Here is a 14,797-nt window from a genome sequence, read left to right on the forward strand (position 1 = left end):
CACACGCCAAAACTTATGAACGGTCCCTAACATCCCATCTTCTTTTCCCACACCCACATTCCCTAGTCACCCTTGTCTCACAGTGTCACACCCACATTCCCTAGTCACCCTGTCTCACAGTGTCACACCCACATTCCCTAGTCACCCTTTCTCACAGTGTCACACCCACTGACCCATCAAGCGTGTCCCATGGCTGAATGACGAGTACCACATGAGTTAATATAATAGAACGTCCAACTCTTCTAGTTGTTTGTGACACTGACTCGGAGACAGTCAGATCTATTTCCAGCCTCACTGTTGTCGACAAGGATAAATCACCAGGTGTTTAATTAAGGAGACTGTACATTCCGAAGATCGAAGTGAGTCTGAATATGTGGGAGGGCTAACCTGTCTCTCCAGCTCATTAAACGAGAAGATTGCGGAAGATACTTAAATGCATGTTTACGATGTGTACATTTATAACTTCTACTACTGCTCTATTTCTGCTGCTGAAACCACAGGTCCTCGTGTCTTTGAGAAGATTAAATTTGTTTAAAAAATATGTAAAAATTTGGGATGACTCCCGACTCGAAATGCTTCGCAGTACAATGTATTGTAAAGCATTTCGAGTCGGGGGTCATCTCAAATTTTTACACATTTGTGTAAACAAATGTACTCCTCGCATAGACACGACGACCTGTGGCGGAAACTAATATCTGCCACTACTACTAGAATTATTTCCCTTTGGTGTTTCCTCATAGGAAATATCAAGTTTCCTAATTACATCTTCCTAATTAGAATTTATTTTGAATAAACCCGTGAAGATCCGGGTTAGAATTGGTCTTCAGTCACCAATGCTTTCCATGAGAGGCGACTAATGGGATCAGGTGGTCAGGCTCGGTGACTACTAGTATGTTAACGCATGTCATCGTATCCAAATAGCGTAGATCCATTCTCATGCTGTTGATCACTGAATTGTCTGGTCCAGATTCAGTTATTTACAGACCGCTGCCATATAGCTGAAATATTGATGTGAAACAACAAACAAAAACAAAAATACTACTACTGCAGCTACTACTGCTACTACTACTACTACTACTACGAGTTGGTTGTTATTTTTCTAAAAGTACACCCATGAATCTTTTAATCTCTCTTGTAATTGACATAACGTGGTCATATTCAATAACCGTTGAAATGTTACTGTCCTTCTCATTCTTGCAAGTACTTGGACAGATATATTATTCAGGATTAGCTATGTCTTAAAGGAAGTATTCGGGCGATACACAAACGCTGGGAGCTTTAAATAAGACGTGACAGTAATCGGTTACAGTTATCTCCTAGTAGAGGACACATTGTGGTAAGAGCCCGTCAGAAATGGTATTTACAACCCACATGTGAGGTCAAGTTTAACAATGATGTAAATATTGTTTTAGGAATAAGCAGCGAGTTGAAAGAGAGATCGATGATTACCTCGACACCCTTGTAAAATATGAACTTTATGAACCACAAATTTGAATCTGCCAATGTGACAAGCACATATGTCTTCGTAATCAGCGTGAGTGACTGTGGTTGTTGACTTATTGTTTATTGTTTATTTATTTATTCATGGTGAAACGTGTACAATACATGTATGTACAAAGTAAGTGACACCCCACCCCACCCCTCCCTCCTGCATATCATGTACAAAATCAATGACCCCCCTCCCCCGAATTGTTTAAGCATAATTTAATAATATTTCTTCTATGTACTAAACTACAGCCGCCCCACCCACCATGGCTAGATCATGGTGACGTATGGGTTTTTCAAGGCTATGTATAGCCTACACGTGGCGGTACCATTCACAACTTTGTCATGATGGGGGTCGTTATTCGTGCTTTTAGTCACTGATTTGTCTGGTCCTGATTATGGACAGGCCGCCGTGACAAAGCTGGAATTCTGCGGTCTAAACGGCATTCAAAGAGACAGATTAATGTCTCGGGGTACCAAGGCCACCGCACACAGGTCTGTGACACTGTATGCCTGAGGCATAGCAAAATAGTTGTTCCTGGAAACCTCGCCCTATGTGTTATAAAACATAGAATGGAAATACCCCTGTTAACTGGGTCGATGTGATTGCTGCGGAAGCGAGCGAGTTTCATCATGAGCAAGGGGGCATTTATAAATAATGATGTTTTGCAAATTGATCGTATTTCTTAAACTTTCTTTGGATTTCTTGTCCACGTATCTGGGGGTTGCACTGTGTAGTGAGTGAGTTTAGTTTTACGCCGCTTTTTAGGAAAATTCCAGCAATATCACGGCGGGGGACAGCAGAAATGGGCTTCACACATTGTACCCATGTGGGGTATCGAACCCTGGTCTTCGGTGTGACGAGCGAACGCTTTAACCACTAGGCTACCCCACCGCTGTGTGGTGTCTGTTATACGGTGAAAATTGCATCCGTTATACAAGACACGTATCACAAATCTATTATTGAGACTTACGGTTATTTCGTCATAGAATCAATGCTGGTACTGCTTGGTAATAAACTAAGGAATAGAGAACAGGATAACTGTCAGTAACAGTAACAGAACTGAGAAAAGACGCCGCTTTTAGCAATAGTAGCAATTAACGGCGGAGTCACCGATGAGTTTACAGTAATTCTCCGATCATCGGCGTGACGAGCCAACGCTTTAACCACATGAGACCGAAAGAGATGATGTAACCTTTAAACGAATAGGTACGACATGAGACCATTGTAATAAACGAATCGGGGATTGTATGTGGTCATGTGACAAGGGTGGAGCAGGCTCGAACACCTTAAAAAGATGGGTTAGCACTAGAACGTGGTGCAGGTTGCAGAGTCAGCAGAAGGTTCGCATCGCGATCGATCAGTTCCACATCTGGTGCTGAGCTTGCCCTATCCTGTCCAGACCACGTCACCTTGTAATGACGAGAGGGATCGAGTAAACCTATGTGAGTATAAAACTTGGTGTTGACTTATTTCTGGTATGGCAGAGTGCCAGTACATGAATGAAATGTGGTTACTGAGGAGCTACAGACTTCTGACCTCTCACTCCTAGACTTAACATTCCCCATGGACCATGCGAGTGTGTAACTTGAGCTTACATCATCCCTTACATCACGGCCCTTACCTGGTAACAAGTAGGGTTTACTAACTGTACGGCCATCTTCGACATGCCAGGTTCAAAATTGTTTTAAAAGGTAGAAGGGTAACTTATTGACTAACACCCTGAAATGACATAATTATGATGATGTAACGATTATGAAGAAATCAACATGGTACGTCTTTATGCACTATTTATTGAAAAGTGATAAATAAAACGGCGATTGCTACTTTATTATCATTGGTATAGGCATTTTGAGCACGAAATTAAACCCTTTATAGTTTGAACATAAGTGGAAATTGTCAGCCCACGGTCAGTAGATTCATTATTCATATAATTTTCACCTACTCTGTTTGCCACAATCGTCACGATATAGCTGAAATATTGCCGATGTGACGTTAAATAATAACTCACTCACTCAACCTGTCACTATTTCATTTTAACACCAACCAGTGGAATCTGTCTTGTCGGATAATCAATTACTATTTTCCAGTATTCTGTTCTGTGCAATTTTACCTCAAAGAATTCGTTTGAGTTGGATAAAAAGCGATACTTTCTTCAAATGATTTTACTAAAAACAAAAAAACACAAACATCGATCACATATACAAGCCCCGGGTAAGTCACACATTCAGGGGACAGAACTCGTGACGCACTATCTTGGAGTACTGTTCTGTTAACTGGTTTCTCAGTTGGTGTGCTCCTCTTGTTATCGTCAATTGACAAGCGGTCTGCGCACGACCCGTCACTGTAGATAAGCGAGAATATCCGATTGAAAATGTGTGTCATGTTGACCTTATACACAACCTATAGTGACGTCACTGAAGACGGCTGCCCGCTCGCTATGTACAAAGGCGTGCACATCTCACGACACAAACACAATATTGTCGTTCTGACATAGCCAGTACTTTCAATTTAACAAACTTTGTTGTATGCAAGAAAGGAATCTATAAGTTCCAGTATTTCAAACAATTCTTTTTAAAAATATATTTATTTTGAACAATTCTTTTTGAGAATATATTTCATTTTTATCCATATATTTAATACATTTGATATTAGTATCACATTATTAAAGATCAAGGTAGACACAATTTATGGACATGAACTTTTTTATTTACAGTAATAGTGACGTATTAATTATAAATTGTGATGCGATCCATAAATTGTGTCTTCTTTGTTATTGACGAAATGGCCATCTGACTGGCCGTGCTTTTAGATCGCAACAATGTTGCTCATGATTGTCTTTATAGCACCTCACCGACACATGACACACATTGACACCTGGCTCATGACACACAGTGACACCTGGCTCATGATTGTCTCCACAGTGTATCACCGACACATGACACCTGGCTCATGATTGTCTCCACAGCGTATCGCTGACACATGACACCTGGCTCAAGAATGTCTCCACAGTGTATCACCGACACATGACACCTGGCTCATGATTGTCTCCACAGCGTATCGCTGACACATGACACACAGTGACACCTGGCTCATGATTGTCTCCACAGTGTATCACCGACACATGACACCTGGCTCATGATTGTCTCCACAGCGTATCGCTGACACATGACACACAGTGACACCTGGCTCATGATTGTCTCCACAGTGTATCGCCGACACATGACACACATGACACCTGGCTCATGATTGTCTCCACAGTGTATCGCTGACACATGACACACAGTGACACCTGGCTCATGATGTCTCCACAGCGTATCGCTGACACATGACACAGTGACACCTGGCACATGATTGTCTCCACAGTGTATCGCCGACACATGACACACAGTGACACCTAGCTCACTTGTGTTGAAGGTCTTGTTATTTTCATGTTCGGGATCGAATCCTACATGATTTCTATAGATGGTTTGTCAGCACCATATCATGTCATGGGTTTCAGTGGGTCGTGACCTCAATGTGGTAGTCTTCAAAGCGACGTTAACCCACCTCACTCTCAGTATCTTTCATAGTCAGAAAGACTTGCTTCGCCAGCAAAACAACGCCCATGATCTATCCAATCTTTTCGATATCAAGCGTGTTAGCCACCTCCATGTTATACAGGTACCGAAACTTGTTTATACCCACACCGATCTCGTCTCCATCACGAAGACTCACGACACCAACACTGACGTCACTCGACTCGTACCTCCGTTTCTCCAACACTGTCTTCACCAGATGTATGATCGATTTTTCCCCAGAAGAAAGTTTGTAGATAAAGTGGTCCTGTATGTATCTTGTATATCCCAATGCGTTTGTGAAGGTGTCGAAACTGAAGTGACTATGGATCCGGTAAATACCGGCTTTCTTCACCCGGATGGTTGAATTCCTGACTGTCAGACCCCCCTGGATGAACGCTATACCTCCTGAAGATTTCGTCATCCATTTTATGGATTTCGCTGAAAAAAATAATGATAGTTTAGAATTGAAACCAGTTTTGCATGTTCCACCCTACCCTTACTCCAAGTCTGTACTGAGTGCTGAGTTCATGTATGTATAGCAATTCTATACTGTAAAGAGGCAAGTCTAGATAAGAGGACCCCAGTCTGTAATTTACATTTTTTTAGAAATTAGAATTTATACTATAAATTATTACCTTAAAGACTTGTGCAAGTCTAGTTCTAACCATACGGGGAAAAATCGAAGGAAACCCGGTCCTTCGTTGGAGAATTTATGAAAAATATCGTCTAACTGCAGTATTGCCGTCTACGATTTCAAAGACCAGTTTAATGTTTCACGCTTGAGTGGGTAACTGTCTCTCGTGAAACCATACATGATACAACGAAAGTCGAGAGGTCGTGTTTACGTGTGGGTTTTTCAAATAAAGCTGTAAATAGCCCACACGTGGCGGGAAAACCAGCCATTTGTTCAAAATCATTTTCATACCGAACCTGTTTTGCCACTCCTTTTGAGATTGCGAGTTTTGTGGGCGGGTTTTGTGCGGTGAGAGACGGGGCCCAGTTTAACACCCTAGGTGATATTTCGAAGGCCGGGCGACCCTTAAGCGGTCAATATAAGTCGCACACGTATTCTAATTATCATTTTAATGTTTAAAAACTACTCTTAAAAACGAGACCATGCAAATCTTTGAAGGGCATTTAGAAGTGGAATTTTCAAAAGAAAAGCAAGAGTTATGGATGTCAACTTCTCTATTGTGAATAACACGACGTATCGGTGCTTACTGCCTTACTCACCTGATGAAGGGGTAAGGATACACTCCGAAACGTCGTGTTATTCACAATAAAGAAGCTGACATCCATAAATCTTGCTGTTCTCCTGAGACTATGCAAGGGGAAACATATGCGCCTCATTAACCAATTCAGACAATGACCTACATGTCAGCCGATCCGACGTTTCTCGTGCGAAAGTGAAAAGAGACACTACAACTATGGTTACACGAAAGTCCAAATTCTTGTTTCATAAGAAAATGGCATTTACAAAAGAATTTTAATTTTAAATTTAGTCCTTAACTAAGACGTCACAGACTGCCCCTGTTTGAAGAGATCGTACAATGATTCACAATTCTTTGCAGTTAATAAGTGTATTTTTGTAACGTACAGAATGATTGATATAATATCAAGGCCGTACAAGGCCGCCAAACCTTTCACGCGGCCGAGCCTCGTTTTGAGATTTCCAGATTTCCGTTTGTCAGAGCACGCTGCACCACGCGTTTGCTCGGATAAGTAGCGTAATGTTGCAATATATGTTGTGATTAGATGTATCAAATAATACTGATTAATATTTATATATCCAGTTGAATGAGTTGGTCTCAAAATTCTGGACTGGTGATTGTACTAAGCTCAGCGGAAACGAGACTGTTGTGTAATCAATGTTTTGACTTGACAATGTGTTTATTAACCCTCATTGGGAGGATTTAGGAATATATCAGTTAATAACTTAAAATTTTAGCACCCATAGAAAACAGTGAAATTCTTAACATGACAACGTTGGTAATACGTCTTTAGAATTAACTTGTCTGAGGTTTCTTCGAGTACAGGCAATGTTTGAACAATTACCTGTTTGTGTTGCCTTAACGTCAACCAACAGATGAGCCGCTGTTTTCTTGAAATATTTTCTTGTGGGTCCTTTGTTCTTGACATCATGGCCTCCTTGTGCAGTGCAAGGAGTTCTTGAATGGACAAGCGCTGCGGTGGATTGGAGCTGCAAACAAATTCGGAATGAAAATTTTGCAGAGGATTCTTGTGGATTCGTAAATATGTCAGTTCAATTACAAACCGAAGGTATTGATAAAAGAGTGTTTTGAGTTGTTTAATGCCGCACTCAGAAATATTCCAGCTAGATATGGTCGCGGTCTGTAAATAATCGAGTCTGCACCAGACAGTCCAGTGATCAACAGCATGAGCATCGACCCACACAGTTGTGATACGATGGCATGTGTCAATAAAGTGAAGATCCGGGATAGAATTAGTCTTCAGTAACCCATGCTTGTGGTAAGAGCTGATTAACGGGATCGTGTGGTCAGGCTCGCTGACTTGGTTCACGTCATTGTATCCCATTTCTAATGTCCCCGCTGTGATATTGCTGGAATATTGCTAAAAGCGGTGCAAAACCAAACTCACTCACTCAATGAAACAACCCTGTGTTCAATCAAAGAGTCCAACATTTATTCGAAACTCCAGCTTTTATTCGAGAAAATACGGTAGTGGAATTGAATTCGTGATAAAAACAAACTCGAACCACAATATTACTTTAACTTGTATTTGATCTTAGAATGTTGCCTGAGACTTAACCTATAACCAACGTCTTGAAAAATTAGGTTTAGTGTTGAATAAATAATGAAAACATTACAAAACTTCATGTAACGATGAATACACGGAAGAAATGATACGTCAGTTTGTGATTGGAAAACCCCAACTTCCGGAATCGTGGCCTCGAAAAACAGACAGAGCACGAACAAGTGTTCCCTGTACTTTAGACCCTCACATAACTTATCCTTGCTGAACTGTGACCTATCGCCCATCCAACGCTGCGGAATCCACCGGGGAATTCCCTTACACAACTTCCGTAGGCTATTTTTAATTATAGCCCTAGATATCAACAGACTTGAACTTAGTATCTATGGTAGACTAACAACTAGTCTCTGAAATGAACATATTTTACTGAAAAAAGTTCATAGTAAAAAAATATAAAATATAATGAAAAGGAGCCCTGAAGCTGAGGAAATCTAGACTTGCCAAATTTTCTAGACTTGTGTGGGCTTTTTTGGATATATTTGCTTCAGGGTCTGTACGAGAGACTATATCTATGGGATCAATAGAATATTTGTCCGTGTTTCAGTTTCTGTAAAAGATAACGCTACATGATATCGATCTGTAAATAATTATGTCTGGACCAGATTTATTGATTGCCATCGATCTATGAGTACGTTAGTTTTAGTGTTACGCCTTTTTAGCAATATTCAAGAAATGGGCTTCACGTATTGTACCCATGTGGGAATCGAACCCTGGTTTTCGGCGTCTTAGCTTTAAATAACAGGCTACCCAACCGCCCTCCATACAAGACAGATGCGATGACAAGCATCAACCAAGTCATTGAGACAAACAACCCGATCCCGTCATTGACTTGTTACGACAAGCATGGCTGAAGACAATTTTTAACATGGATCTTCAAGGTTATCATAAGACTGAGGCTTTAGAACTGAATAAAATATTTATATGACCAAATTATACTTACAACTCGCTGCCTGAGAATGCGTTGTAAATCGACGTCGTTCTTTGACCCACAACAGAAGCCGTTCTTTGTCCTGAGAGCTCCTGGCACCCCCGGGATACCCGCTTCCCCACACGGGAAACAGAGAGAGTCGGTGACGTCAAGCCCGGGGGTAGGGGGCGCACTACACGTGTCCCGAAATAAAAGAGTCACCACCGTTGCAAGGGACGGAATCAGGAGTAAATTCAAAAGTAATGAAACGATCACGACTATTTTGATGACTCTGGAAGTGTTTTTGCTTATCTGTCTGATAAAGCACGGTGTCGGGTATTTAGAACGGTCTCTACTTTTGTCAGGACTTTGACTTAATTGACGGTGTAAATTTTTCTGGTTCAGCAGCGGTTCCACTGAAGTCGTATTGTCAATTGTACTGTTTAACCGCTTCGGTAAGACTACACACACATCCCGATCTGGGTTGCTAGTTTGACGAGAAAATTGTCTCTGCATCATGTTGTCAACTCTAGCTGGTTGTGACGACTCCCGTCTGTCGGTGATCGAGCTGCTAAAACTAATCTGTTTGGGTGAGCCGTTGTTGTTTTCCATATTCACTGTAACGTTCTGTCCGTATTCTCGCTCTATGTTCATATCGTTCTGTGCTTTGAAAGTGACTTTATCACCACGCGATCCCATCGTCCGTTGGGGCAAGGTTGCATCAAGCTCAGTTCCGAACGTGTCGTCAAGACTACTTCTCGCACAGCTCGCTCGCGCTTTTCTTGCAACATATGGGGAATCCCACGACGTCATTACATTTGTATCACGTGACTAGCCTCCTGAATGGCCGGGCGGCAAAACCTGTTGAATCACGAGTGTTGCGAAGTAGGTCACATCGCTGGAGAAACCCCCGGGGAATTTGATCAGCGCACAAGTTCCTGATTCGTATTCCAGTTTGTTTTTTTAATAATTGTGTCTACAAGTATGGAGTATCATTCGGAAAAAAATCCACATCAGTTAATGACGTGGCACAAACTGTGTAATTGAATTAATTCACAATTCAATGTTGATGTCGAGTGTTATACATGAACAACTCATACAGAACCGCGAACAACACCAAGTTGACTTCGTCACACTATTTCACATGAGTGAAGCCAACGAAGAGTTTCCTTTGTTTATTTGTTGATCACTATTTCCACTATTTGAATGTGATCTGTAGGAGACCGTGCATAATTTATGGCGGGGGTGGGGGTGGGGGTGGGGTATGATAATATTAAAGGGGGTCACCCATTTTGTTCTGGGGAGTTAGGGGTCATCAATTTTATACACATGCTAAAGGGGGCAGTAATTTTGTACATTTAAATATTATAAAATTATGCTTATAAATTAGGGGGCGTGGGTGTAGCAATTTGGATTCGATGGCATGCACCCACCACGTCAGCGAGCCTGACCCCCCGATCCCGTTATTCACTTCTAGCGACAAACGTACGTGGTCTCCCACTAATGTCTGATGTACTTATTTACCGACATAGGATCCACAGGGGCGTGTCACGCTTAAAAATAGCGTTACAAAGACATATAGGTGTATAGACCCTACCCTAGTACTATATAAAAGGAAAGGGATGTAATGACGGAACCACCCCCTCCTCAATCTAAGTTAGATTTCACCACGTAAACTATTTTTAAGGCCCCGTCGAGGTCTACGGATCAAAAGCGAGATGATTTCCCTACAAAATGAGCTATAAATGGTGACAATAGGATCATTATTTCAAAAGTTATACGCCACGACTCACCGAAAACAGCAAACTCCGCAATTCCAAGCCAAAATCATGGATCACCCAAGACAGCGAAAACTCACCTTTTAAATTCGTTTATTAATTCCAGCCACGTTGACAGCACCTATGTAGGGCTAGATTCGATCCGCAGCGCCATTCCACGGGTCTAAAACTTATTGCAACATCTACAAATCATTTCCTCGACAGTAAGCAGACATTTTCTCCAAAACCATATCGGCAATCATACTCACTTGTCGGCCATAGATGGCCTTGACATTTAAGTGACCTGAGCAGTAAATTTGTAAGAATAATTTTAGAAGTTAAATATTTATATATAATTTCCTAAAAAGGAATCATATCGAATGCATTTTTACAACCTCTAAAACTATTCTTAAGAATTTACTGCCCCATACATCATCCAAAATATAGGATTATTGCAAAATCAAAATCTTACAGTATAAAAATCAAAATCTTACAGTATATTATATTTTCCACCAATCGGATAGCCCAATTTCGTTTCTGCGAATCTGCTCAGATCACTTGAATGTCAAGGCCATCTATGGCCGACAACACCGAAAGTTTCATGGAAAAGTTGGTGAGAATAGAGACCGATCCTATTTCTCGACAACAGTCTCACAACTCTAAAATTGGTGTTGGTGGCGAGTTGTTGGAATGTTCACACTCTCAAACTCGAGGTTGACAACAGGTGTTGTCAAACTGTAGTTTGCAGTGTGAAGGCTGCTTTAGTTTTACCTGGTGATGGGGCCGGAACAGGCCCTGAAACGCTGTATCAAAGAATAAAAGAAGATGAAATTCAGAAAATTATTTATGTTTATCAAGAACATTATCATAATGATTATTGTCATAGAGATATTTGTCAACATAGGTAGAATCCTGACATCCTGTAGTCATACTATCAGACTTGGTTGACACGTCATCGTATCCCAATTGCGTAGATCAGTGTTGATATGCTGCTGATCATTGGATTGTACTCGATTATTTACAGACATATAGCTGGAATATTACTGATTGCGACGCCAACAAACAAACAAAATCTCCAACTCATCACCTGTTGAGCTCAATGATATCAGCCGGGCATATTCACTTGTAAACTGGACCCGACCACCAAATATAGTCGAGGACCGTTGTGTCGAACTCTGATAACTCGATATCTCGGTTGTCTCGATATAACATCTCGGTCCCGGCAAAATCCTTCATAATTTATCATTATTCTAGCTCTTTTAACTCGATAGGGATGTCTCGATATTTCGGATATCTCGATATAATTTCATGGTCCCAACAAGCACAATTAGTATTATGAAACTAGTATTATGAAAACCTACTTGAAAGACGGTTCGTTGACAGGCTAGGCTTTGTGAGATTGGTCTTCTGGATGTCTAATATTTTGCCCATATCAATAAACCATGGAATAATTTGTCTCCTGTCGGTTTCACTTCTCACCACCGTAAAAAGCAGCTTATGTAAACTCCGTGCCTGAGTGTCTGACAAGCTGAAATTATTGAATAAAGAATGACTTATACGCTATACAATATACGGTCTCTACGTAATATGTAACCGTTGAAATAGATCACTGGATCCTGTGTGAGAAGAGCCCAGCGCAAAACGTGAAGCAGGATGTGTATTTAGTGAAAGGATGATCATTATTAATTCACATCCGCGTGTCATTGCAGTGATTTGACGTCAGCTCTAAATATAGATTTCTCTCACGCCTGGATAATTCGGCGCTCCGAACACCAAGTCATTCAAGGTCGCGAAATTTCAACACCTCGTGATCAGCTCGGCATTGACTGTTTTGGGTCACCAGCGTACAGTACATTCTTTTTGTTCGTTCTACGTTTATTGTGTCAATGTGGGTTAATCCGGGGGACGTCAGGAAGTGATTGATCCCTTACAACATTTGAGCCTACTAAACCATATTGATAGGCTTGATTCAGGTGTACATTTATTTATTTATTTATTTATTTATTTATTTATTTATTTATTTATTTATTTATTTATTTATTTATTTATTTATTTTGCTTGATTCAGGTGTAAATTTATTTATTTATTTATTTATTTATTTATTTATTTATTTATTTATTTATTTATTTATTTATTTATTTATTTATTTATTTATTTATTTTTTTATTTTTTTATTTATTTATTTATTTATTTTGGCTTGTGGTATGTATTTAAATTTGTAATATCGTGTTGGGCTGAGGGTCGGATGCTTAATTGTTCTGTATTTGTATCCTATTGGCATTATGATATATGTAGAGCATGTAACAATATATTTTAGTTTATCTTCTTCTCTTCTTCTGTAGTACGCGTGACACGAATAGAGGCACACACACACACACACACACACACACACACACATGTCTGTAAATATTCGAGGAGTGTGGACCAGACAATCCAGTGACCAATAGCAATAGCATCGATCTGCTCAGATGGGATACAATGACATGTGCCAACCAAGTCAGCGAGCCTGACCATCCGATCCCGTTAGTCGCCTGTAACAACAAACAATTAAGGGTTTTTGAACACCTGATCTCACCCTGATCGTCTCGGGTTGATATACAAAAGATCTCGTTAGATATCACAGTGGTATTGTATTTACACTTGTTTTACAGCCGATTTTTGGGTATTTTTTTACGTTTCGTACTCAGGGTGGGGACGCCCCTTATCAATGCTGTGACGAGGTGACCTGATTAATAGTGTGTTTAAGCCTCGATGACTGTGTTGGCAGCTTATCATTGTGAACCGGCGGTGTGAAAGGTTGCATATGACATCATTCACTGATATGTCAAGCATAGGTTGCAGTTCCTGCATGGCCATCGGTCCTAGTCTGTCTCACAGTCCCTGAACCATATTATTTTCCATACAGCCAAGCCCTCCCTGCATGCTAAAGCCCCAAATGAAGCAAGTCTAGATTTTCTCAGCGTCTGAATCTCTGGTCTCCCTGGGGATCCTTTTCAATTTAAATGGGTTTACTTGTTACAATCAAAATTATACATATTCAGAGACTAAGCGTTAGTCTACCGAAATCCCCATAATTAGCTGTGTGGCTTGAAAAACAACAGAAAACAACAAACGAACCATTTATAGCATGAGCCTAACATAACAACAAGACTATACGATAGGTCAAACCGATTTAGCTCAGATAACAGGGAAAAACCCAAAATAACCTTATAAAGTAAAATATATAGAAATGCCTTTTATGTCCTGTTTCCGCAACCTATGTACACCCCCCACCCCACCCGATCTCTCTCTCCCCCCACCTACCATCCCATCCCTTCTACCCACCACTACACCATCTCAGGACCCTTCCTTATCCTCCCTCCCTCCGCCACCACCCTAACACCCTCCTACCGCCTCTTCCCTGAAACTCGCTACGTACTGGATGAGGCGAATCATCTCGCCCATCAGATTCAGTAGCGGACGTTGAATTGCGTGTGGCCTAGTTTCAGTTTGGTGTCTCTACACGTAAATCACCGAGAACGGGAATTACCATATTTATACTTAGAAGTAAAAATCCAGCGTGTCTATAGAAACGCAGTCTCCGTTTTCCAACTTTCGTGACGATCTCTTCGAAAATGGTATGGTTTTACGAAATGTGAGTCTAACATTGCAATAGACGAATGGATGGGGGTTGACAAATACACATCGGATGTTACTGGATGGTAAAGTGCGAAGGAAATAACGGATTTTGTAAAATCCACACTTCTTCATAATAATAGAAAGCGATATTCCGAATTTTAATTTAAATTTAGTGAACACGTGTGTATAGTATGTAACATAGCCCTTCTCACAGTCGCTGAACCACGGCCCGTGAAGATCCGGGTTAGAATATTGATTTTAAGTAACCCATGCTTGTCGTAGAAGGTGACTAACGGGATCGGTTTGTCAGGCTCGCTGACTCGGTTGACACATGTTATAGGTTCCCAATTCCACAGATCGATTCCGATGCTGTTGATCACTGGATTGTCAGGTCCAGACTCGATTATTTACAGACCGCCGCCATATAGCTGGAATATTGCTGAGTGAGGCGTAAAACTAAACTCACTCACTCACTCACTCTGAACCACGCTGTTTCTCTTCCAACCAACACTTTCTGCAATGCTGTTCAAAGCCCGTAATGTTATCTGTCTCACAGTCCCTGAACCATATTATTTTCCCTACTGCCTAGCCCTCCCTGCAGTGCTAAAGCCCTAAATGAATCAAGTCCCCAGGTTCAGAATCGCTGGTCTACTTTGGGCTCCTTTTCAATTTACAT

The 14,797-nt window shown here is 40.9% G+C and overlaps 1 protein-coding gene across 14 annotated transcripts; it reads right to left on the minus strand.

Moving 5' to 3' along the window:
- Window positions 1-3,637: 3,637 nt before the first annotated feature.
- LOC124262446 lies at window positions 3,638-9,531 on the minus strand. 14 transcript variants are annotated; one of them, XM_046696947.1, is made up of 6 exons: window positions 8,780-9,531; window positions 7,102-7,246; window positions 4,884-5,484; window positions 4,662-4,778; window positions 4,566-4,617; window positions 3,638-4,431 (listed from the first exon to the last, which is right to left on the minus strand). In XM_046696947.1, the coding sequence occupies exons 1-3, from the start codon at window positions 9,443-9,445 to the stop codon at window positions 5,099-5,101; spliced, it is 1,197 nt and encodes a 398-aa protein (XP_046552903.1). In that variant the 5' UTR covers window positions 9,446-9,531; the 3' UTR covers window positions 3,638-4,431; window positions 4,566-4,617; window positions 4,662-4,778; window positions 4,884-5,098. The 14 variants fall into 14 exon arrangements, with proteins under 14 accessions (XP_046552903.1, XP_046552897.1, XP_046552894.1 ...); XM_046696941.1 differs by having other exon boundaries at window positions 4,511-4,617; XM_046696938.1 differs by adding an exon at window positions 4,432-4,475 and having other exon boundaries at window positions 3,638-4,387; window positions 4,511-4,778.
- Between the last annotated feature and the right edge of the window lie 5,266 nt (window positions 9,532-14,797).

Source organism: Haliotis rubra, unplaced genomic scaffold (genome assembly GCF_003918875.1).
Source record: "Haliotis rubra isolate DU_JTF1 unplaced genomic scaffold, ASM391887v1 Scf84, whole genome shotgun sequence".
NCBI classification, from domain to species: Eukaryota; Metazoa; Mollusca; class Gastropoda; order Lepetellida; family Haliotidae; genus Haliotis; species Haliotis rubra.

Excerpts from the sequence above, each read along its gene's own strand:
- LOC124262446 (XM_046696947.1), bottom strand. The coding sequence starts at position 9,445 with ATGGGATCGCGTGGTGATAAAGTCACTTTCAAAGCACAGAACGATATG. Across the intron at positions 7,247-8,779 it reads GCATTCTCAGGCAGCGAGTT|CTCCAATCCACCGCAGCGCT; the intron begins GTAAGTATAATT and ends ATTTGTTTGCAG. Across the intron at positions 5,485-7,101 it reads CGTTAAGGCAACACAAACAG|CGAAATCCATAAAATGGATG; the intron begins GTAATTGTTCAA and ends TATTTTTTTCAG.